Below are 26148 nucleotides of genomic sequence, written 5' to 3' on the forward strand. Positions count from 1 at the left end.
GTTGTTCTATTAGTTCATGATCTTCTGAATGTAATTCAAATGTGTTTGTAAGATAGTGAGTCTTCCCAAGGTTGTTTCCCTTTGTTTGAGCAATGAGCTCTAGGCAGTGTGTTTGAATGCATGTGCATTCCCCATTGTAATATTTCATATACTTCTAATAGGGTATCATCATATTGTGGGCAGGTTCCCACCATGGTTTTTCCCTTGACCGATTTTTCCATATCAAAAATCTTGGTGTTATGTGTGTTCATGTTGTGTTGTTTATTTATGCTTTCATTATTAATTATCAGATCCGAGATTAAATTAAGTTGTTGTAGATTTTGGTGACAACTGATTCACCCCCCCCCCCCCGCCCCCCTTAGTTTTTTTCTTTATTTTGATCAAGAACATGTTGGAGAGCCAAAGTGATGAATAAATTAAGAAGGAATATCCTTTGTAGAAAGATTATCACTCTTATCACCACTATTCATATCCACTTTATTAGTAAGATTTTGTAAATTCTATTAGTAAAAATTATATCTGAAAACACCCAATCAAAATTATGCAAAATGTTAAATGTGTCAGGTTCACCAAAATATAAGGTGGTGAAATAGGGTTTCACTACTTTAGCTATTGTAAACAAGGAATGAACTTATTTAACACAACAATTACATTAAAGAGAGACAAAATCAATAGACTCGCTCCCAAGGGATGAATACCTATTGATTTTAGGTGGTTCCTTTATTTGAGTTGAAATGGATATGGTTTATTTGAGTTGAAATGGATATTGTTTATTTGAGTTGAAATGGATACTATAATGATGAAAATTAAATGTTGGATCTAGGGATAAAGATGGAAAATTGATGTAAATTAACATAAACCAACAATTTTAGATTTTATATGAAGCCATAAACACATATCTGGAGTAAGGAAGATGAATCAAACTTGTGACGAGAATTTGAGCCCAAAAAAGCAAGATAATGATGCTCTAGGCGACTCTATCTTCAGAATGTTGGATGCAGATGAAAGCTATCTTTTTGGAACCAAAATGCTGCTCAAAATCTACCCAAAAAGTTTTGTCATAAATTTATCAAACATAGTTGTGTTGGGTGACCCTGTCCTCCACTTTTTGTGCTTGCAAAAGTTGGATCTGATTGTCTCTTTCTACTCTACAATATTCCAAATTTGTGTGTGAAGCATTTGACTCTCTTAATCTTATCCATTTTTTAAAAAAAATTGTATTTTAGAAAATAGATTCAGAGAACTACAAGTCATGTTGTTTTGGTATCTTCAAATTTTGAGTGCATGAGTCTCAAATTACTCCTCCAAGTTCAGGTTTACCTGATTTTAGGAAAAAAATGGCCACTTAGACCCCCTTTATTACTAGCATCTTGGTGCACTTACCCCGATAATCACATGGTGATGTAAATTATATATATCCATATACTCAACGTGAGATATGGAAGAATGAACATTATGTGTCATATCATCATGGATGATAGGAGACATCTTATCTAAGAAAGGAAGACTATATGGATGTATAATCATAGTGACATGTGAAAGAAATATCACCATGAGGTGCAATAATTTCATGAGTAGGTAGAGGTAAAATTATATCGTCTACGTCTATCCTATAAGGTCTATCACAGGGTAGATCAACAATAGGCATGCACTCATCACTATCATAATCCAAACGATCATCATTAGGCTTATGAATATATAACATAAGTGTAGCTAGGAGTTATATGTGAGTACCACTTTAATCCATAAAGGGAGGAAAAGAGAAGACATGATAGGACAAACCCTCGACAAAGAACACATCCTTATCCTTATAAAATTGTGTTTTGAGAATAGTAAACATAGAGGAATGTGTAGTAAAAGGTAAGAATCTATCAGAGTTTAAATTTTATGTATGAATATTAGCCATTGAACAAACCCTAATAGTTTTCATATTGATACAACATTCTAGGGTGGGATGAAATATAAGTCATTATGTATACCCTGACCCTAATCCAAAAGATGTAATCAAAATAAAATCAAAACCTAGGAGGTTGAAAATATCTAAAAAATATAATAATATCAATTCTAGGAATACAAATTAGAGATCCTAAAAGAAGATTGGAACATGTAAGATTGGACAAGTCGATGCGAAATGTAATGAAAAATAAATTTATTTTTTGATGTGTGATGAAGGATAATCTAATAAAATGCATATATATATATATATATATATATATATATATATATATATATATATATATATATATATATATATATATATATATATATATATATATATATATATATATATATATATATATGTTGGGAATTACAATATTTAGGTATTACTATACATGATCAAGTTTAATTACTAGAGAAAAAATCTATGGCATTGATGTTATCTTTTGACTTATGTGATTCAAATAATATTCTTCTTCACTTCACCTAGGTTCCTGATTTCTTGTATGTTATTTGATATTTGTGAGGGGAATCAACATCAACAAATATCTTTGTTAGGTTGTCATATGAACAAGCTTCAAGGGATTTGAACCTTTCTCAACCCCTCAAAATTGAATAGTAGGAAAAATATAGTCATGCATATGGTCCTAAAATGATTGGACAATGCTTCATTCCTTTTAAAGAACTTCGATAGAAGTGTGTAGATGCAAATGTTTTTTCCTTATAATTCAATTCCTAAAACGAATGGATTAATGCCTTTAAATGTAAGGAAATAACAAAATATTGGACAAACTTGTGTTTGGTTGGCCCTAAGTGAGAAGGATAAAGGTGGGAAGCTAGTCAAATTTGAATTAAAAAATTTAAATTAAGGTGAGAGAAGTCTTTAACCATGAGGATAATACCATGATTACATACTAGTCTTAAAATAGAAAATGGGATAGATAAATTATATTGGATAGCCTGTGCATAGAAATAAATGCGAACAGGTGGGTAATGAATAAGTGGATAGGGTGAATGTGTAAGGGTGTGTGAATATGACAAAAGTGAGAAATAGTGGATGCATAAAAATATGTACAATGAGGTAGGTGGAAAGCATAAAATAAGAGACCCAACTTTACACAACATTATGCCATTTGTCTATATGTCTATACCAAAAAACTTGTCTCAAAATAAAAACAAAATTAAACCATTATATACTAAAATAAACCATTAAAATTAATTTAACTTAAATTATAAATATATTTTTTTAAATAAAAATTATTAATAAAATTACAAATTGTAGTTAAAAATTGAAAAGAAAAACAGCTTGACATCATCTAAAATTCCTTAAAAACATATAATTATGAATGTATTAAAAGTTAGAATCAAATAAAATAACAAAGATCCAAAGCAAAAGAGCTCAAAATGATCTTAATATGAAATAATAAATCATATCAAAAAGGGAAAAAATTAACAATAAAAAATGATAAACCGACTTCGAATGCATAAAAGAAAAGTGCAGATGCAATCTAAAAAGCTATGGAATTATCAAAGATAGGATGCAAACCCCTTCCCTACAACAAAAATAAAAGACAAGAAATTCCCATCAATACTTTTACTATAAATTCCTTCACATTTTGTTAAAAAATTTACATACTTTACAACAACTAATCAGAAAAGCTGTCCCCAGAAATTAATATTATACATCCTTCTGCCATTTTTGTCTGGATTCATACATGCTTGTATAAAACCCAAATGATGAAAGGTGGGAATGTCTGAATAGTTGTTGGAAAGAGAAATAAAGTTGATTTGTATATTTACAATTGCTGTTGGATGCCAACACACAGACAGCTGCTAAATGCTTCACCTGTCCCCACTCAGAAGAAACCTGATCCAGAAAATTCTCTCACTGTCCCCACTTACAGACAAACTTCTTGTGCCTACACCATCCATCCTACTTTTCAATTAATGCCTACCCAGTAGAGGTACTAGTTTAGGTATGTACCATATTTCTCAAATTCAAAGGATATACTGAGGAAAACTTTCCACTCCAAACTTCCTCTGCAATTATCTTCTGAACTCTTTCAGTGGGATGAAATGCATCCCAGAATACATATTTTTCTGGATCTTTGCATACTGATCCTTCATTGCTCTGCCCACATCCCACACCAGCATTGAATAACCCCTCTCCACAGCAAGCTGATTGAGTCTCAGAAAACCCTTCATACAATTTGCAGTGACTGTAACTTAGTTCATGAAATCTTCAGATCTAACATCATCATGGCTTTAGTATATATTCTTTGAAAAAAAAATTATTTAAGATGTGATGCACATAAAAGTTATGGAATGAAAATTTTAGATTATCTCATCTTGATGATAGATCATAAAATATAATTTTAAGTTTTACTGTTGTTGCTTCTTCTGAATTAGATTGCGTGTACTTTTTGCATCAACGTTTGAGATCACACTTCATGATTCATCATTAAGATGTTAGAGAATATAAAGAAATTGAAAATACACTCAATCTAATCCATAAGCAACAACAACAGTAAAATTTCATAAATTGAATATAAGCTAAAATGTCAGATCCAAGAATGACTTCCCAACATTGTCTAAGAACAAGATCTATAATTTGTCTACATTGAACTAAAAAAAAAAAATTTTAAAAAAACTAACAAATAAATTTCGATAATCTAATCAGTTTTTAAGGAGCTATAATCATAAACTCCAAGAATTTCATTTCTTTAATGGAATTCTTACCCAAGGTGTTTCCATTGTGAATGATGTTCAGGAGTAGGTCGTAAGTATTGACATAGATGAAGAGTGATCCTTTCAGATACGTGTTCAAATGGTGAAGGAGCTTCTGCAGCCCAAAATTAAATTGCTGAAACAATTCGTTGGCTGTTTCATCACAGCCGCCATTCCATTTTGTAAAGCCCGAGTATCTCATTCCTGGACTGCACCCCAATGCTGAAATTCCAAACACTATAAATTTCCTTCCACCTATCTCATGCAAGCTCTGCAACGTTAATGAACAATAAGGTTACATAGTATTTCTTTTGTATTTTTTTCAGGTTTTTTTCATTCAGATGATAGATCATAAAGTATGATAAAAACATTCATGAAAAATTATTTATGCAAACACAAACAAATTTCACATATAAAAATGGACAGAACCATTTAACTTCACTGTAGAGAATGGTTTTCAAAAACTTGATTATCAAATTTTATCATCCATATTTTCTTATTTGATACAGGAATATGAGGTTGATACAGGAATATGAGGTTGATGGGTTACCTGCCTCATTGATAGCTTCATCCGTTATATTTTTAAGATTTCGAGCTTGATGAATGGCATAATCAAGAATCATACCATCACTCACATCAATTGTATTCAAATTAAATTGAACTTTTTAATAACTTTCTAAAACAAACAGGAAACACAAATTTCATTCCCAACTGTAAGACTGATCAAATGCATTTATCCAAATATTTATGCCGAATATAATGCCTCATTTGGTGCACCATGGCCGTTGTATGCAAAAGCATTTAAAGATAAAACTATCACCCATCATTATAAACTTACCAGTAAGTAGTTTTTATAGGACTGTAATAAAGACTCAATAAACGCTTCAGGGCTAACTCTGTTTCTCAGAGAAGCATTCACCATGTAATTCCCTGCAATATCGTTTCCTCCCACATTCACTGCAATTACCGAGCTCGAGAGAAATTCCTCTCCTTGATACCCATTTCCAGATTCTCCTTTCCACAAGGAGAATATATTTATGAACTCGTTTACTTGCTGCCCAAATGAAATACCATTCTTTATCATCAGAAACCAAATTGAAATCAAAATCAGCTTTTGAATGTATAGATATAATCATTACAAAATTTCTAGAATCGAAGAAAAATTGTAATCTGCCCACAATAATGTAATTTTCACCCGATGTTGAAGAGTATAGTCAAGCAATCCACTTGTAGCAGAAGCAAAATTAGCACCCTTTGTTATGTCCAATTCCACTCCAGGTTGAAACCATGCAGTAGCATAATGCACCCCCATCCTGCTGGCTGTCATTCCAAATTCAATACCATATTATCAGTGTAATTGTCTATTACCCATAATCTCTAAAATTTAACCAGCCTTCAAATTGTTTGTCATTTGGGATGTCAAATTTCTACAGTTTTAGTAATCTTAGCAACATTTATTTATTTTTCTTTCTTTAACATGTCTGATTATACTCTATGACTTGTTGTCAAGAAGAAATAACTACTTACATAATCAGAAATTTGTCAAAATATCATAACATTACTGTGTATAACTTCTTTGCACAGCTATAACCAGAAGCTATGCACAATAAAGAGGAAATCATATATCTAACAACTTCAAATAACCAAGCACAAAAATCCCATAAATTATTTGTTTTCTGAGATACCCAGTTATATCCAAATCTCAAACAGTGAATAGTATAATTTACTTTTGGGCATCCACTTCATAACAGAAAAAACAACTGGGCTAATGTGTGCAATACTTAGTTCCTATATAAAGGCATCCATTCCATACCCTCTGAGGAAAAGGAATTTCCTCTGTTAGAGTGGAAACAATGTTTACCTAAGAAATCAAATATGGTTCTGCCATTAGAGAAGCAACCGGTAGATTTGCCAGAAAACTTTGTGCCATATGAAGCAACACTTGAATTGATATAGATATCAATCCCCCAGTCTCCAAATACAAAAAGAGCAGAAGCCTTAGAAGGGCCACCATGAAACTGATCATACAGACCTTTGCTCCTCCAAACACATGCCTTAACAAACAAAACTGTCACACAAAAGAGCACAATCTTAATCCATCTCCCTTCCTGCAAATCCATTCTCATAAGCTATTTTTCTTCCAAATCAATTATTTCTCTGTCTCAATCTCAAATATCTGCTAAACCTTGTAGTAAATTATAGTCCCTGCTGACTTAGAAGCCTCATTAGAAGCTTCCAATGGATGATTTTTATGGGCAGTTGGTTAATAGTAGATAATGAAAATAAAGTACGTTGGAGAAACCTGCGGTAAGGATGGTAATTAATCTTTTGTTGGGTGCATCAGGGACCGTATATTGGGGTATTTCTCTGGACTGGGTATTAATGGGTTTATAGCTTTTCAACGTGGGAATCGTTTGAAATAGGCCGAGCAATAATTCAAAGTATTAACAGCTGACGTCACACATTATTGTCTTCCAAACCATATTTGTTTGATCTCAATAATGTAATGAGGGTCATAGGGAAGAGCCATGATATTAATAAACAAAATGAAATAGTTGTTAATGATTTGTATTGAGCGTCAAGTAGGGAAGCATGGCGGACATTACAAAAAGAAACAGACAGCTTTCAGATCCTGGCAAAACAGAGGAGACATCATCTTATCATCTTGCTCAACTTGTCATTTCTAGATGGATTATGACTTCTCCAATAGGGTTTCTGAGTTTTGTTTTTCTTGTTAAAATCATTATTTCTACCATTGATCAATTAGAATTGTAATAAATTTATATTTTATTTATTTATTTATTATGGAAAGTTGAGGTTTCTAGTCTGTTTTGAATCAGTAAGAGAGATCCATATTTCACATTTCACTTGTTCAAACTCATGAGCTCAACGATCCAGCAAATGCATAAGGACTGTGAACTAAGTGGACCAATGGGGGTTTGAATCTTGTGGTGGCCTCACTAACAAAGTGTTTCTACCACGACACTAAACATCCAACGACAATAGATTTATAGTTTTAATTGTAGAGAAGAAAAGTGTATATTTTTAGTTGTTTTTTGTTACTATTTTAGTATTGTTATACTATCGTAACATTTGAATGTCTTATTTTAAGATTGACCATCCACACATTGGAATCTATTAGCCTTAGTTTATTTGAGTACTTAATGGTCTAGATCAATCCTTTCTACAATCATTTATATGCCATGGATTTGACCATGAGCATGTATTTGTGTCTTAGATAGGGTTGTCATTGTCACCCTGTCCTCTTAATTCAATCTCTTTTCCTACTTTTCAAGTGGTCCCTTTACATAATTTGATTGTTATCTATTAAATTGCACACCAAACACTTTAAATTGAGTACCAAAGATTTTGTATTTATTTGGACAAACCTTACTGCCTTAGGCCATTAGTATGTGATCAAATAGATTTAGTTTTCAAATATAATTTTTATTGCATACGGATATTCACATCTTACTTCAACACTTGCATCATAGATACTACACCTTCACTCATTATCTATGCATCTTGCATCTTTACTTAGTGTGTCTTCCAATCTTGTTTGTTGGAAATGAAGCTTCAATGAGATCAAGGAATTTGAAAGAATTTTATTTATTTATAGTGGGTTTGTTAGTGTAGGGCTTTATTTCCTAGTTGATTATTCATTTCCAATTCTTAGGTTTTTCCTACACTTTTAGTTAAGCTTGTTTGGGATTAATAAAGTCAGTATTAATGTGAGTGGGTACAAGGTGTTGGCATCTTCCATGGGAGTTACACTTATCTATTTAGGCTATTGTAGTTGTCTCTTCCCATTGGTTGTATTTGCCACCTCTTTCCTATCTCATTATCTATATATACTCACTCCTAGATAGTCTTGTTATTCCATTCTATTGCATTGTGATTGCATTTTGCAGATTTTGCTCTTGCATTCTCCTAATGCTATTTTTCTTCTTTAGCATTTGTAGTTTTCTCTTGGAAGATAACTTTGTGTTGTTATTTTGATCTTGTATCATTTTGAATTCACAATTTTATTTCTGTTCAATTGCACTAATTATTATGGGTTATCCTTGAATGTGCTTCTCAATTCCATTGATTTTAAACATTGTAAAAGCACAAGCACGTATATGTGAGCAATAAGAAAAAGAGTTGAGGACTGTTAATAAGATGAGAGGGGGGGGTGAATCATAAAAACTCACTATGCATTATATTTATCAGATTCAACCTCAATAGCCTTTACTGCTATGCAACTATGACTGTAAATCATTCAAACTCATAAACAGATACACTTAAGACATCATAACATATTTAACACCAGATTTAACATGGAAACCCAAATAGGGAAAAACCACTGTGGGATTTCGGACCCACTAAGAAATATACCCTTCTAGAGTATGCTTGGTTAAAAGCCAATCCTGTTACAGATTACATAAACACATTGCTAGATGTGACCCGGATAAGGGATTTCCCTTAGACTTGTTAGAATCTTGCACTTTGTTAGAAGTGACCTTATCAAAGGATTTCAAACACTCATTCAGAATGTTACCTTGCTAGAGGATTTACAAATAAGACTGTTAGGTCCACTCAGTTAAGAGATTTCTTGTTACTTACAAAATAAATAACAGTATAAAATATTCTACAACTTCACATCTGAAATGCTAAAGAAGGCTCTGTGTGCTCAAAATAATCTTGTCATAAGACTTATCTTGCTCCTTGTTAGGCTTCTGAATCTGTTCTTTAATCAGATATTCAATCTTCTGTGCTCGGTGATCACTACTGTAGTATCAATGTTCTTCTATTTGCCTGCATCTGTTGTTCATCAACAATTTCTTATTTATAAACAATTCCTAACTGCTTAATCTCCTTGATCACATTTCCCATGATCAATCTTAGCCATCAGATCTTCAAACTTGACTAGGTTCATTGTATCCTTTGATCTAAAAATGTTTTATCTCGCCTTGGACCTTGTATTCCTTCCTTGGAACTTGTGCTAGGTTATGATCATTCAATCTGCGTTGTAGATCTAACACTTGTATTTTCGTTGTCATAGATTTTCAACAAACTTCTTTCATGACATACCAATCATCTATACATCTCTAGCTCATTGGCATCTTTCATTTAATAATGCTTTTATCCATCCAATCAGTTGTTTCTCAGTAAATACTGAACCTCACTCAGTAGATATTCTGCCTTCTTTAACCGATAGTGATAACCTTAGGGTTTACCGACTAGCATCTTGCTTGGTAACATAGAACAGTATCAAACCTTAACTAATTCTATAGCTTGAAATCTTTTCTCCTTCTTGTTCAGTCTTTGAATACTCATATATAGGATATCAAAACAATCAAAACAACAAGATCTCATCACTGTCTAACTCGGTAATAGTTGCCCATTGAATAATTTATTACTCCCCTTCATTTTCATTCTTTCTGTGTCACTTACCGACATCTTTATACTTACCAAAACATACTCATTAAGATATTGCAACATCATACTGAATCAAAAAATCAATTGCTTGACATCAATGACAAAATAATATTATTAAGACAGTAATCATCCTTTCTCAGTTATATCCACAATCTTCAACAACCTTCTCAATATCCTCATACCAACAAACTTATTGGAATGCCAACAATCTCCCTTTGTGAAATGCTAACAATCTCCCCCTTTGGCATTGATGGAAAAACCAACTTTTAATTGCAATACCTAACTTGATTTTATTTCAATTGATTCAGATTTGGATTGTTTTTAATCTTCTCTTGTTGTTATCCTTGAATTCTCCCCCAGTCATTAGTCTTCTCCCATCTTCACCTATTAATCTTCACTAATTAGTCTTCTCCCCCTTTGACAACAATGCCAAAAAGTAAAACTAATTCATGATTCCTTCCGCTGTGAAGTAATTTGCTTGCTGCAAATACAAATGCATCATCTCAGTCTCGGTCATAGCAACTTGTCTTCAATCACTATTGCCTCCACAACTTTAGGTAACCTCCTAAAGTGTGTAAATCAGCATCAACTCATAAATAGTTAATTTTTAGATTCGTAGAATTGATGCTTTCACTGAACTCTGTCAGTGAGTACTAGATAGGGGTAGGACCCCTAACTTACTTCGGAGATACTCAAAAGTGTCCTTTGGTAGTGGCTTTGTGAAGATGTCTGCTATTTGTTCCTTTGAACTAATATATTCCAACGCAACTTTCTTCTAGAGATATGCTTTGTCTTAGAATGCATTACCAGATTCTTTGAAATGTTAATGGCACTAGTATTATCACAGAATATAGTTACTGGCTCAGTAACTTTCTCATTCATACCTTCCAACAATTGTTTGATCTATGCTATATTGGTACAATTCAATGCTACAACGACATATTCAGCTTCAGCTGTTGACTGTGAAATGCATCCTTGTTTCTTGCTAAGCCAACTTACTAGTCTGTCTCCTAAAAAGAAAGCTCCATCGCTTGTGCTTTTCCTATCATCAATGTTCCCTGCCTAATCAGCATCAGTGTAGACTTTTAAGTCAAAATCATTCCTCTTTTTATACACTAAACCATAATCTTCAGTGCCTCTTAAGTATCTGAAAATTCTCTTGATTGCTGTCATATGGGTTTCTTTGGGATCTGCAGAAAATCTTGCAACTATACCTACTGCATGTGCTATATCCGGCCTATTGTGAACCACATATTGCAACTTTCCAATCATAGATCGGTAAAGTATCTCATCAACATATGCAGATTCATCACTCTTTGATAGTTTACAATTGGTAGTCATAGGAGTACTTACAGGTTTAGAATCCTCCATTCCAAATTTCTTCAAGATTTCCTTTATATACTTGGATTGAGTAATGAAAATCTCATTTTTCATTTGCAATATCTATAAACCTATAAAATGCTTTATTTCACCGATTAATGACATCTCAAATTCTTTGCACATTTCATTTCCAAAGTTCTTGCATAAAGAGTCATTTCCACAAAAAATAATGCCATCAACAAATATGGCTGAAAGCAGTATTCCATTGTCTTCATCATTCTTCATATACATGTTGTTGTTTTCACTTGTCCTTATAAATCCAATCTTGATTAAGTAAGAGTGCAGTCTTTCATACCATGCTCTAGGTGCTTGCTTTAGACCATATAAAGCTTTGTTCAACTTACATACCTGATCTTTATTCTTGTCTTCAATAAATCCTTCAGGTTGTTCAATATAAACTTCTTCTTCTAGTATAGCATTTAAAAATACAGATTTAACATCCATTTGATATACCTTAAAATTTTTGTAAGCAGCATATGCCAACAATGTTCTCACTCCTTCAAGTCTTGCCACAAGTGCAAAAGTCTCACCATAATCTATTTCTTCTTCTTGAGCATAACCTTTGCAAACTAGTCTTGCTTTATTCTGAATGACCTCTCCTTTTTCATTTAGCTTGTTTCTGAAAATCCACTTTGTACCAATCACATTTTTCTCTTTTGGTCTTGGGACCAATGTCCATGTTCCATTCTTCTTGATTTGTTCAATCTCTTCTGTCATAACATTTACTCAATCGTCATTACTAAATGCCTTTTGTATTATTCTTGGTTCAAATTCAGATATCAGACATGTGTTTTGTCTTAGTTTGTTCCTTGTCATCACTGGATTATCCTTATCTCCTATAATTTGACTTGATGCATGATTTCTTCTGACATACTTGGCTAATATAGGCTCGGTAGGCTCTATATGATCTTCTTCATCACTCGGTAACTGGGTATTTTCTTCATTTTCTTCATCAACTTTCTCAGTAGGACTTCTCAGTTGAACATATACAAACTCTTCATAATCTTCTGGTTCTTTGGAATTTCCTTCATCATTTCTTTCTGCAAATTCATCAATTTTCACATTTGCACTTTCCACTATTTTGTTAGATGATTTAATCAGACATTTAAATGCTTTACTTCTAGAAGAATAACCAAGAAATGTTCCTTCCTCGCTTTTCTGATCAAACTTTCCATTTTTGTCATCTTTGTGAACATAACATCTACTTCCAAATATTTTAAAGTATCTTACATTAGGTTTCTTGTCATACCAGATTTCATACAGTGTCTTCAAAGTTCCTTTCTTCAGTTGTAGTCGGTTCATGGTGTAAACTACAGTGCTGATCCCTTCTCTCCAAAATGTTTGAGGTACCCTCTTTTCTATCATCAGGGTTCTGGCACAATCTACAATTGATCTGTTTCTTCTTTCAGCTATCCCATTTTGCTGAGGTGTTCTTGGTGCAGATACTTGTCTTTTTATACCATAATCGTTGCAAAATAGGTTAAATTCATCACAAATGAATTCTCCTCCTTTGTCAGATCTTAGACATTTCAACTGTCTTCCTGTTTCTTTTTCCACTCTAGCCTTGTACCATTTGAACATTTGAAAGGCTTCTGATTTCTCTTTTAAAAACATAATTGACTTGTAAAGCTTGACTTTGTCATCTTACCCATCTGGCATCATCGGCATATTGCTTTCTCAGGTTTTTCCAAGCTCAATAGACCTCTTACTCGGTGCTTTTTACTTATTTTGATCAGGTTATCAAAATTTACATGACAAAACCTTTTATGCCATAACCAGGTATCTTCTATTTTAGCATATAGACAATTGTTCCAAGTTGAGTCAAGATGAAATGTATAACCTTTTGTTTGTGTCCCGGTAGCAGCCAACTTTCCATGTTTGTCATGAACTTTGACACTTCCTTTCTGGAATTCTATTCGGTGTCCTGTATTGTTTAGTTGTGCTACACTCAACAAATTGTATTTCAAACCTTCAACCCAATATACATCATCACATTTAGCATTGTCAAGAAGTGTGATAGAACCTTTACCTTTCACCGGACATGGTGCATCATTACCAAATCTTACATAGCCTCCATCATAGTCTTCTAATTTAACAAACTTGTGTTTATCACTTGTCATGTGATGTGAGCATCCACTATCTATGATCCAAGAATCATTTTTATTTATGTGAGATATCAAGGCTTTTTCCTCATACCTTTCTTCGTCTGATCCATCTTTGATAACCACATATACAACTTCCTCTGTCTCAGTCTCATCAGATTTGTCATCGTTGGATTCCTCATCAGCTACTAGGCATGTCTTTCTATATCTCCTTCTGAAGTCTCGGTGTCCTCTGTATTGGTTGTCTTTATGTATGTTATCTCGATATTCTCTCTTTTCACTAGATTCTTTGTCAGGACAGTTAGAAGCCATATGTCCTATTCTATCATAGTTAAAACATTTTAAAGGTAACTTTCCTTTATACTTACCTTTGCCTCTTGGTAACCTTCTGGCTAATAATGCTTCAAACTTTTCTTGCTTTTTGATCTCCTCATATAGTTTGTGTACCTCTTCCATGTTTTTGTGAAATCTCTCACTTGCTCCACTATGGTTTCCTTCAGTATACTTATACATTATATCATTGTAATCATTAGATTCACCAATATGAAAAGAACTGAATGCAGATTCAACTTTATTTACCGAAGACCCACTGTTATCAAAATTACTTAACTCAAATGCATGTAGCTTACTGATAGTAGCATCCAAAGAGACTGGCATGTTTGGTATAGACCTTAATTCATTGATTGCAGAGACTCGAATGGCATAAGCAAGTAGAAGTGTTCTAAGCAACTTACTTGTTACATCCTTTTCTTCAATAGTTCCTCCTACTCCTTTGATTTGATTGATAGTTTCCTTTAACCTTGTACTGTACTGGGTTATGTTCTCACCTTCATTCATTCTCATGGATTCAAGTTGACCTCTTAGACTATCTACTTTTCCTCTCTGAACATGTTCATCACCACCATACACATATATAAGCTTGTTCCACATTGCTTTGGCATCAGTGCAGCCTTCTATATCATTAAACTCTGAGTCGGTTAATGATGATGTTATCTCAATCATTGCTTGAATATGCTCTTGCTTTGCCTTTATCTCTTCCATTGTCATCAATTGGGTGCTAGGTGCACTATAATCATTCTCCAGATAATATATTGCATATTATCCAATTCCTGATAAGTGCAGCTTCATCCTTTTCTGCCATGTGGAGAAACTAGACTTGTTCAACTTTGGTGCATCCCTTTTATACATCTTCGGATCTTGCCTCAAGTACCTTTAAACTTTTCTTCCAGATTCCAAAGCTCTGATACCAATTGTTAATAAGATGAGAGGGGGGGGTGAATCATAAAAACTCACTATGCAATATATTTATCAGATTCAACCTCGGTAACCTTTACTGCTATGCAAGTATGACTGTAAATCATTCAAACTCATAAACAGATACACTTAAGACATCATAACATATTTAACACCAGATTTAACGTGGAAACCCAAATAGGGAAAAACCACTATGGGATTTCGGACCCACTAAGAAATATACCCTTCTAGAGTATGCTCGGTTAAAAGCCAATCCTATTACAGATTACATAAACACATTGCTAGATGTGACCCAGTTAAGGGAATTCCCTCAGACTTGTTAGAATCTTGCACTTTTTTAGAAGTGACCTTGTCAAAGGATTTCAAACACTCATTCAGAATGTTACCTTGCTAGAGGATTTACAAATAAGACTGTTAGGTCCACTCGGTTAAGAGATTTCTTGTCACTTACAAAATAAATAACTGTATAAAATATATCTGCAACTTCACATCTAAAATGCTAAAGCAAACTCTATGTGCTCAAAATAATCTTGTCATAAGACTTATCTTGCTCCTTGATGGGCTTCTCAATCTGTTCTTTAATCAGATATTCAATCTTCTATGCTCGGTGATCACTATTGTAGTATCATTGTTCTTCTATTTGCCCACATCTATTGTTCATCAACAATTTCTTATTTATAAACAATTCCTAACCGCTTAATCTCCTTGATCACATTTCCCATGATCAATCTTAGCCATCAGATCTTCAAACTTGACTAGGTTCATTGTATCCTTCGATCTGAAAACGTTTTATCTCGACTTGGAACTTGTATTCCTTCCTTGGAACTTGTGCTAGGTTATGACCGTTCAATCTGCATTGTAGATCTAACTCCTGTATTTTTCATTGTCGTAGATCTTCAACAAACTTCTTTCACGACACAACAATCATCTATACATCTCCATCTCATTGGCATCTTTCATTTAATAATATTTTTATCCATCCAATGCATTCTGTTATTACTTAGTTGTTACTCGGTAAATACTAAACCTCACTCGGTAGATATTCTGCCTTCTTTAACCGATAGCGATAACCTTAGGGTTTACCGACTAGCATCTTGCTTGGTAACATAGAACAGTATCAAACCTTAACTAATTCTATAGCTTGAAATCTTTTCTCCTTCTTGTTCAATCTTTGAATACTTATATATAGGATATCAAAACAATCAAAACAACAAGATCTCATCACTGTCTAACTCGGTAATAGTTGCCCATTGAATAACTTATTACTCCCCTTCATTTTCATTCTTTTTGTGTCACTTACCGACATCTTTATACTTATCAAAACATACTCATTAAGATATGGCAACATCATACTGAATCAGAAAATCAATTGCTTGACATCAATGACAAAATAATATTATTAAGACAGTAATCATCCTTTCTCAGTTATATCCACAATCTTCAACAACCTTTTCAATATCCTCATATCAATAAACTTACTGGAATGCCAACAATCTCCCTTTGTGAAATGCTAACAGAGGACAAGTATGCGCCTAGAAAAAGTGGTCTCAAGAGAAAAAAATGCAAGCATCACCATGTCTAGAAACATACTAAACTAAAGTCCTTGAGTAAGTGACTCATAGATCTGTTTTTCATACTTCATGGCATGATTTAGGATAGTAGATAGTTTATTAGATGTTGAAGAACATTTAAGGTGGCACAAGACATCTACTTTTGAGCTTTGGTAGTGAGAAAACCCTAAAAACTAAGTATTTAGTTTACTGCAACCAAATGATCAATTTTGATAGGATGCTAAACTATCTATTGCAAATTAGTTCATCTCTTTAATAGTGAATGAGTAGAATGAAAATGAACATGTGTGTCTATTGGAAATTATGATTTGATCACAACAATCTGTGGCATCTAGTGACATTTTATTCTCAATTTTCCTCTTGATTGATTTTATTAGTTCCTTCAACTTCTTGTACATTTTAATGTTACTTAACACCCCTTTGTGACATGTTAAAGCATTTTTAGTAGCTCATATGCATTGTTGAAGAATAAGATTGGAGATTCCAATAGAATTCTATAATATTTTTTGGATTATCATGACATTGAAGGTAGAGGAAGTAATTTGAGAGTTCTTGGAAGTATTTTTTTAACTTAGTGTTGGTAAACAGATTTGTCTCTCACAATTTATTTAATTTTTATACTCTTTAGCCCAAGAAATGAAAGACAAATTTCACCAAACAGTTGGAAAATCATTATATTGATTAACCTCTGAATTAAGGTACAACTCCCTTTAATAAATATTCAATCAGCTCCAAATTACGCACAACCAATATTATACTTTTCACCAAAAAGCACAGAAAGGTAATTGTATTCACCAGTCAACACCAAATGAACGCAAGCATTGATTCATATATAATTCTTTGTATAAAGCCGACAGACTTCACATGTACACTAAAACAAAATGAAAAAGCTTAAAAGATGAATTCCACTGATATTTTTTGCATACATAGAAAGTTATGATAGATCCTTTCTTGAAATAGATTCTCACAGAAATCAAATTTCAAACACCAAACACACAGATTTGAATTCAAAGATAACTGTCATTTGATTTTCATTCATAAATGGTCCTCAACTTTCCACATACACAAAGTTTTTAGCTAAAATTAAAAAAAGAGTTTTTTCAAAAACTTAGTGAACCTCAACAAAGTCATTACAAAGCTTATAAATAGGTCGCCAGACCAATAGTTTTTACCAAAGGTAAAATTAACTCGAAAGAGTTAATAAGAAACTACCCTAACTGCATAACTAGAAATAAGAGACAACTAGACTTGCTGGCAAACAACTGCCAACAGTGCTAGTCATGTCGTCAACTCTGTTTTAGTCGGATTGCCCGGGTGGTTATTCTGGATGGACACCATAACCACTTTCGCTGCGCTCCACTCCCGATGAACCTTCGAGAACTCCTGAATTACCGCTACATGTGGCAGGCTTATGTGTATTACCCTTTGCTTATAGAGTTCTTTCCTCCTTTTCACCATCTGTACTTTATCCTTGTGTGAATCCAAGTGATCTAGGCAAACTGTGAGCATTGACTCCACTTTGGAAATCTTCATAAAATCTTCCATAGCTAAAGATTTCTCCATTTTATTTTTCTTAATGTGGTTGTTGAATTGATTGATCATTTCTGTTGTATCTTCCAAAGTCTGGCTATCCTCCTTAAGCAACTGGACATCTACGCAGTGCAAATCCTTTTGCATGGTTGTTCTCAGGGTTGTTAGTTCGCCTCATAGACTAGCAGATTCACTATGACCTTGCTCGATGATTTGGTTACGCCACTCTATGCTTTCTTTGCATATGAACATTATATCTTCATTTAACTCTAGCACTTGTCTTTCAGCAAGAAAATTCATCAAGCCATAGCACTGAATATCGCGCATTTTCTTTGAAATCACTGCCCATTTAGTCTTTTATTTTTGCCATGAGATTAAGTCGGCATCCAATTCCTTGGTAACTTCATTAGCATCTTTGAAAATTTGAACTAAATTGGATATATAATTAGTTCCTTGATGCACAATCGATGTGAGCCACTCAGAGAAAATCTCTGCAATCATCTTGTTTCGTTGAACCTCATCAAAGAACTTCTGATTACCAGGGGATTTTGAACTAAAGGGAACAGAGCTTTGGGACAATGGCAGTGGACTATTCTGCAGAGCATGAATGTATTGAGCCATTTGCATTAAACTCTACGTCAACTCTGCTTTATCCTTTTCGTCCTTCCAAGTGCAGGAGATAATCCTTTTGGCTGAAGTCTTTAAATGTTTCACATCAACTGCTCTGGTTCCTACCCCCAAATCAACTCACTCAATAGTATAATCAACCTTTGAGGTGGTGGCAACATCCTTATCAGATGTAGGTTTGGCAATGTTTGTGGTCCAATGTTTTGTTCCTTCATCAAAACCAATCATGGTCTCCATTTTTAGCTGCTTAGGCTTTGTGGCTCTTCCCAAACATTTACTCACGACATCTTCCATTGACACCGAAATAGGCATCACATTTCTTTTCTTGGTAATTGAATCACTTAACCATTTAGGAGCCACAGTCAGATCCTTAGATTGCGTGGGCGAAGGCCCTCCTGAAGGCGACAATGTAGCATTATCTGCGTTAGACAAAATATCAAGCACCTATGAATCCTGGATACCGGCATCAGAATTGGCTAAGACCTTGTTAGCATCAGAAACAGGGGTTGTCATACTTCCTTGTACTTCCTCAGCATCCAAATCAAGAATGAGATGAGTGGCAGGTGGCTGAAAATTCTTCTTGTATCTTGACCTGGTCACTCGGCCACCAATGGAATGTGCAGCTTCAGAGACAAGTTTTTCTTCTTTAATCTTAGCTTGCTTCTTTCCTGCAATAGAAACAGAGATGTCACTTAAAACAATAGTTTTTCTTACATTCTTCCTTTTCCCACCTTTATTTCTTGAACTAGTTGCCTTTCCCAAATGAAATCTACAGTTTCTTAGCCAATTCTCAATTCTGTGAATTATACTGAAGGTGTGTGCTTGTACATTATCCTCCATCTTTCTGCTCCAATCTACCTCTAGAAGGGGTTCATTGTGTACCTGTCTCATGAATTCTGGATCCAGTACATCTTCATTATCAATAGTGACACCAGAGGTATCCATCTACAATTTCTTGTCAAGAATCTATTTCAGAGTTAACCTGGACCAACTCCTTTTTCTCACATCAAACTCATCTGGGCAGTCTTCCCAATAATCCTCCAACTGTGACACATGTTGATCAGGCATTATCTTTTTCACATATTGGGCAATAAAACTTTTACTGTCAAAATTATCTCTTTTCACAAAGGTTTTCAAATGAAATCTCTTAAATTCTAACTCAAGATTTAGTGCATCAGAAATAGACCTACAACTATAATGGCCTAAATTGATAGGAAAAATTCCACTTGTGCTAGAATCTTCTCCATAATCCTTTACAACATAGGCTAACTGTCTGGAAACTTAAATCAAAACACAGTAGTCTGAAACATATCTAGGTAGCCTCAAGGGTTCACCTTTAAAACCTCCAACCCTTATGTAAGTGAAGTGATTGAATTGAGTAAAGAAACTACCATATATTTTGATTAGTTCAACCGCTTCTACTGATATTCTTCTGTGCAAATTATCTTGTAACTCAAAAGTCAACCTCACAGCAAAAATGTCATTCCAGCGAAGGTAATTATCAACATGTCCTTTTTGGGTCAAATGAGGGTGGTATTCATAAATCTTTATAGCCTGAACCCATTTTGCATGGAACAGTTTAGGCCACTCCCTCACACAAGCTAGCATATATAACAGATATGAAGACATATAGAAATTTGACATCCCAAGGTAATTGCTCAAACCCTCATGCAACCTTTTTGCAATAACGATGCCCCAGTCAATGAACCAGTTTTTGTCGAGAGTGACCTGGATGAAGAAATACATCTAGTCTTCCCAATAGAAGGAGTGTGAATTTCCCCTAACTCTGCTCAACATTATTACCAAATCCCTAATTCCAGGAATCAAATGCTCTCGGGTTAACGGCCTTGGCAACCTTGAACTGCCCTTTTGAAACTTCAGAAGCCAATTCCGTGCAATAATGGTTCTGTAGTACGGCTTCTCAAAATAAAACCCATAAGACTTGCCAATAGTCCAATCCTCATAGGGTTCCCGATGTGGGATACCCATGGCAGCCATTACTGTCTGTCTATCAATAGACAACAAAACCTCACCATTATTTTTTCCAATGCATCTGTTAGCTTTATCATAGTGATTCATGCACTCTAAAACCAACTCAGGACAAGGGGCAGCTGTGGGAAATGTCACTTCCAATAAACCACTTTGTGCAATGTCTTTCATCATAGAATCAACAGTTGGGTTCCTTACTCTTTCTAAGAAAACATCTAAATCTAATTGAACTAAAGTTGTATCAGCCAGCTCTGTTAAAGACCTTACAAGGGAAGAAGAGTTCATTAATTTAGGCAAAGTAGGCCTCATGCTTAACCCGTAATCTTTCCCCAATCAACCCAGACAAAGAAGAAAATAGGTAAAACAGAAACAAGACGCTAAACAATATACCCAGATCTTTTTTTTTTAAACTGTAGCAATTAGGAAAGTCGTTGAACATACCTTCCTCTGTCATCTGCAAAACCCTGGTCGCAGTCTATTTTCCTCCCGCTCCAAAAACTCTTCTTAAAACTTATTTACAAATGATAATCTTGACAAAACAACTGCTCAATTTAAAATAGCCAAGAAAATCTTACCCATGATTACCACAAATCATCATCATTACTCTTCACTTGTGCGACATCACTCTGAAATGATCGCGATCGAGCATGCATTTAATAACAAGTCACTTCATATCTGAAAACACGGATTTCCACGCCATACTTGCTATAAATGACAACTTTCAAATTATTAAGAAAGAATATTCCCTTTTTCTGCCGCTATCAACCGTATCTTAAAATCTGCGCTTCTACCTCATGAAAAGTCACATGATTTTCAAGAAAATAAATATCAAACTTTGAACCGTGAGGGACAATCAGCAACACAGAAACACAAACATGACAAATATTGAACTTTGAACCTTGAACCAAAAGGTTCAAGTTCAAGGTTCAACCAATGCTAAACACCGACCAAGACTAAAGAAGACTTATGAAGCTGCTCAGGAGAATAAACCTTAACACAACACCCGTTGAACTTTGAACCTTGAACCAAAAGGTTCAAGTTGAAGGTTCAAGTTCAACATAGTGAAACTTAAAGAAAACAGTGAAGACTGGATTACATGGAGAATTCAAAGCATACAACGCAACCAAAGGACCAAGTAGGGACATGACTCAATAAGGCGACATATAGAGTGGAAATTTTTATATGTACTGCCAACACTTAGATAGAGGTGTAAAAAATTTGTCTAAAAAGCCTCCATGTTGTGACCTCTTTGTATTGTCTTTTTGTGGGTATTTTAAGGACAAGCACTTTTGACTGGAGCTATGAACCAGTGAGATGACATGGGAGGACCTCATCTCCATGTCGTGAGTCAAGGCATCCTCGATGAAGCACCTGTACGGCTTGAGAGCACCAGCCATCATTTCCATTGGTCAATGAACAAAGACAAACCATCGATCGAGCCACTGACAGTGAGAGCCGACATCAAACTTTACCCTACATCTGTGCTAGGCCTTCCTCACGGTACGCGCTACTAGATTGGTCTGTCAACACTAGTGAGGTAGAGAAGATGTTTTTCTGGGATGGGGGACCTACGAATAGTCATAGATAGCAGGGGCGGGATAAACCTCCACCTCACCGTACCGCCCAGCTTGGACGACACGGCATGAGGCTCGGGGGTTTCGACCCCGAGACCTCCACCCGGAGGTGCGCAGCCTACAACCACTGTGATATGGGGACAACCCCCTGACTTTGAGTAAGAGAATAATAATAGTTGACAGATAAGTTTGAGGAGTATCATCTTTGTTTGTGATCAAGTGGCATTAGAGTATTTTGTTGATTATTTTGTAGGTTTATATCCCCAACAGGTCAAGTGGAAAATAACTATTAGCTTTACACAAAGATATAAAATCATGCAGGTAGATAATTGAGTTGAGAAGCCTGACAAGTGAAGAAGCATTTGATGTTGAAGTGAGATTCCTCAAGATGAATGCTAGAAAATTGTTGCAATCATATCTCAATCCATAGATTTTGTGAAGATCTTGATGGAAGTAACTATGAAGAGGTTGGATAAAAGAAATGGTACAACCAATTTCAATGAAGGCAAGCCTTCAAAAAATATTATGAGTCTTCTAAGCCTTTTGTTTGAAGCAAATGATAATATTGGGATACCGCCATTTGAAGGTGAAGTGGTTGCAAATAATCATGTTAATTGGTTGGCACAATTTCGTGTTAATATAAAAGGAATTGTGCTCCCTTAGAAGAAAAGATTTATTTTGCTATCTATGAACATGATAAAATTGTAAGAGTTAAGGTGTCATTTAACTTGTAATCCTATGTATTATTCATGTGCCTCCAACACTCTTGTCTCCACAAAGTGTCCTTTGATGCGTATGGTGTAATTGGAAATTAATTTATAATTTAAACTATCTCAAAATCTTGATAAATTAATTTCGTGTATTTGACATTAAGGAGGTGAATTTGTTAGTGATGGTTACTGCAAGTATGAAATTAAGTATTATCAAACGAGTTAGCTTTGAGCCTACTTAATAGAGTCCTATTCACACTACACTTAATCTCACTTAGAGGTTATCTAGATTTTTGTCTCACGTCATGTAGATTCACTAAGTGTCTCAAAACTTGTCCATAGAGTCCTACAATTGTTTTATACTTGGAGGGGTAGTTAGAGTTTGAATCCTACCTTCTCACCTATGCATTCTTACCTTTATAAGTAAAACTCATTTGTACATTTTACGACACATGATAACATGCATATGATAAATTTAATTGTGAAAATTTCATATCTATGGAGAGTTTTGAGTATGCAAGTAGATATTGTCTATTACAAAATGGTATCAAAGCAAGCTTGTAACTCCTCTCTCTTTCTCATTTGAATTCATGAGGATCATGGGCATCAAGATTCAAACAATTCTTCCTAGAGTGAAATAGATGTTAGAGTTGAACTTAGAAGGGCTGAAGGATAACTTTTGGCATATAACACTTGGGTATATTGAGACAAAAAAATTGACTTTTTTTTTTAGGCCCTTTTATAGAGAGTTATATGAAAATTGATACAATTTATGTAGATCCATATAGTCATACCATCATTGTACCATCTTGCATTAGCAAGCTAGATCATTCCTTCAATTTTTGTGTTGTCATCTCATTTCACATGTTGTTTTGGCTTCTATGTGACTTTTTTTTTTAAAAAAATTGCTTTTTGCAAGATATAGCACTGTGTGGTGATGACATCAACAATTAGCCTATGTAGTACATTAATGACATCATCAAAATGCATTCAAAACCACTAGAACCCAAGAATGGTGATTTTTTACTTTTCAAAGGGTGGTTTTGGATTGTTTGAGTGGTTTTACAAAAAATGAAAAGTGGTTTTAGAATATTTTAACTGTGAGGAATATTTCAGTGGAATTTTTGAATATTTAGTGTTGATGTCAACATAACATTATCATTTTACTCCCCCAAATTTGGCCCCTTCATCATTAGCTTGTTTCAATTTTTGGCTCAACTTTGAGAGCTTTATTCTCAAGAATACAAAAAAAATTTTGAGTGGATATTTTTTCTCATTTTGTATTTTTTCATCTTCTATCCAATGATGTGATTGGTTTTATAGAATAATGTATGGATTTTTTCCAAATCTTAAATTCTTAAAGGGCACCCTACAAAATTCTCAGTTGGTCTCATACATACTCCTTTTTGTGACCCTTTTTTTGAACCTACATGATTTTTTGAGCTCTACGTATTGGTGGTGTTATTTTTATTATTGTATTATAGAATTTTTAGATTCCAAATATGATGAATACTAAGAGGGGGGGGTGAATTAGTATACCAAAAAATACTAAACTCAAACACTTGAACAGTTTAGCAGTCAACCGGTGTAACAGGTTTACTAACAAACTGGTTAAAACAAATGCAAACCAAACAACAAATGAGGCATTCACCCATAAGAGCACAATCACCATAACACAATAAGTTTTCACGTGGAAACCCAAATGGGAAAAACCATGGTGAGCAGAAACTCACAAGTAACTATCTACAGAATAGAAACCAGACCGGTTAAGGTCATACAATGTTCTTCACCAGAACAGATCCTGTTAGGAATCTAGATCTCTGTTAGGAGATAAGTCCTGTTAAAGACTACCTTGTGAGAGGATTTCAAATCCACAGTTGTGAACCACCTTGTTAGAGGATTTACAAAGGCTTTTCTAGGCCTACCCGCTTAAGGGTTTCAGACTTGTCGAAGATGTGAGTAATCAACAAGTGAGTGATCTAGATACTAGTACAGTATGCTTGGTTAGATCCTTGATAGCTCATTGTTAATGCATTTCAGCATTACTTCAGTCTTCAATATCTCCACACTCTATTTCTTCACATGGCCCTAATCTTCTCTTCTATGATCGCACATACAAAAACCTCATCAACCACCTAAAACCCTAACGCCTTCTAAAACCCTAGACATGATGTCCTTATAGACATGATGTCCTTATAAAGGAATATGATTTCATGTCGGTCCAATAGGATTACATTGCAAGTTCCTAGGTTTAGTGCATCTAGACACATTGGTAACATGACACAAAATCACCACCAAAGTGTTGGTGGATGATAACTCATCACAAAAATACTGGTTGGTAACTCATCACCGAGTAATACCGGTTCATACATTTAACTGATTATCGGTTCATACAATTTACCAATTACCGGTTTGTCAAAATGAAGACTGGGAAAAATGATAACTACCACTTTATTCCTTCATTCCGCTCGAGGTCTTCGAACCGCTTGAGGTCTTCATACCGCTTTGGGTCTTCAGTCAGTTTGTGACTGGTAAACACCTTCTACAAAACACCAATAATCTAAAGACTATAATTCATAATACTGGTCGGAACAATTACCGGTTGAGCATAACTCATACATAGGGAAGTGATCATAAAACAAGTGTGTGTCCATCAATGGTAATCACAACATCATCAAAATGCCAACAATCCTTGCCTTTGGCATTGATGGCAACACTTAGGAAAATTTTGACATCTAAGTGTTTTACAAAAAAAATATGCCATAATCAAAATTACTCCCCCTAAGCATATACACTATCCCTTTTTGTAGAAAATACAATGTATACTACTCCCTTAAAGAAATAACATGAAAGTATACATAACATTCACCAAAATTTTAGATACTACTCCCCCTTTGCCAACAATGACAAAGTACTGCAGAATAACCCCTGTTTCTCATTATTATTAAAATAAGTGTTTATGACAATAATGAGTGAAACTTATCAAAAACTGATTTAAAATCCTGCATAAAAGTCTTCATGGATAACGACCATGACTCAAGTAATGAGGTAGCAACCTCACTTTTCGTCTGCATCTGGGATACCTGTTCTTCCATGGCATCAATTGTACTCATGTCTTGAGTGACCGTTAAAGCTTTTGGATTGAGAAAGCACTTCTGAAGTATTTGCAGTCTGGGTAATAAAACCAGTTGAAGTTCTTGCAAATCTCTAGTCCTGTTGCTAATCTCCAACTCTATTCTGGCAGACTGGAGCTGAAACTGGTGAACAGTTTGCCCATATGTGGTGAAAGAATTATATGGTGTCTTAAAGTTACTTATGTATGCTT

General features: G+C 34.5%; 1 protein-coding gene across 1 annotated transcript in view; it reads right to left on the reverse strand.

The window, feature by feature from the left end:
- Positions 1–3523: 3523 nt before the first annotated feature.
- LOC131079194 (uncharacterized) overlaps positions 3524–26148 on the reverse strand; it is a 45375-nt gene continuing 22750 nt past the window's right edge. Inside the window, exons 6-10 of the mRNA XM_058017099.2 lie at positions 6527–6794; positions 5861–5985; positions 5504–5740; positions 4678–4936; positions 3524–4137 (exon numbers count right to left, since the gene is read on the reverse strand). Coding sequence (XP_057873082.2) covers positions 3911–4137; positions 4678–4936; positions 5504–5740; positions 5861–5985; positions 6527–6794 — 1116 coding nt within the window. The 3' untranslated portion in view covers positions 3524–3910. The remainder of the gene's footprint in view (positions 4138–4677; positions 4937–5503; positions 5741–5860; positions 5986–6526; positions 6795–26148) is intronic.

The sequence above is a fragment of the Cryptomeria japonica genome, chromosome 10, assembly GCF_030272615.1.
Source record: "Cryptomeria japonica chromosome 10, Sugi_1.0, whole genome shotgun sequence".
Lineage (NCBI taxonomy): Eukaryota > Viridiplantae > Streptophyta > Pinopsida > Cupressales > Cupressaceae > Cryptomeria > Cryptomeria japonica.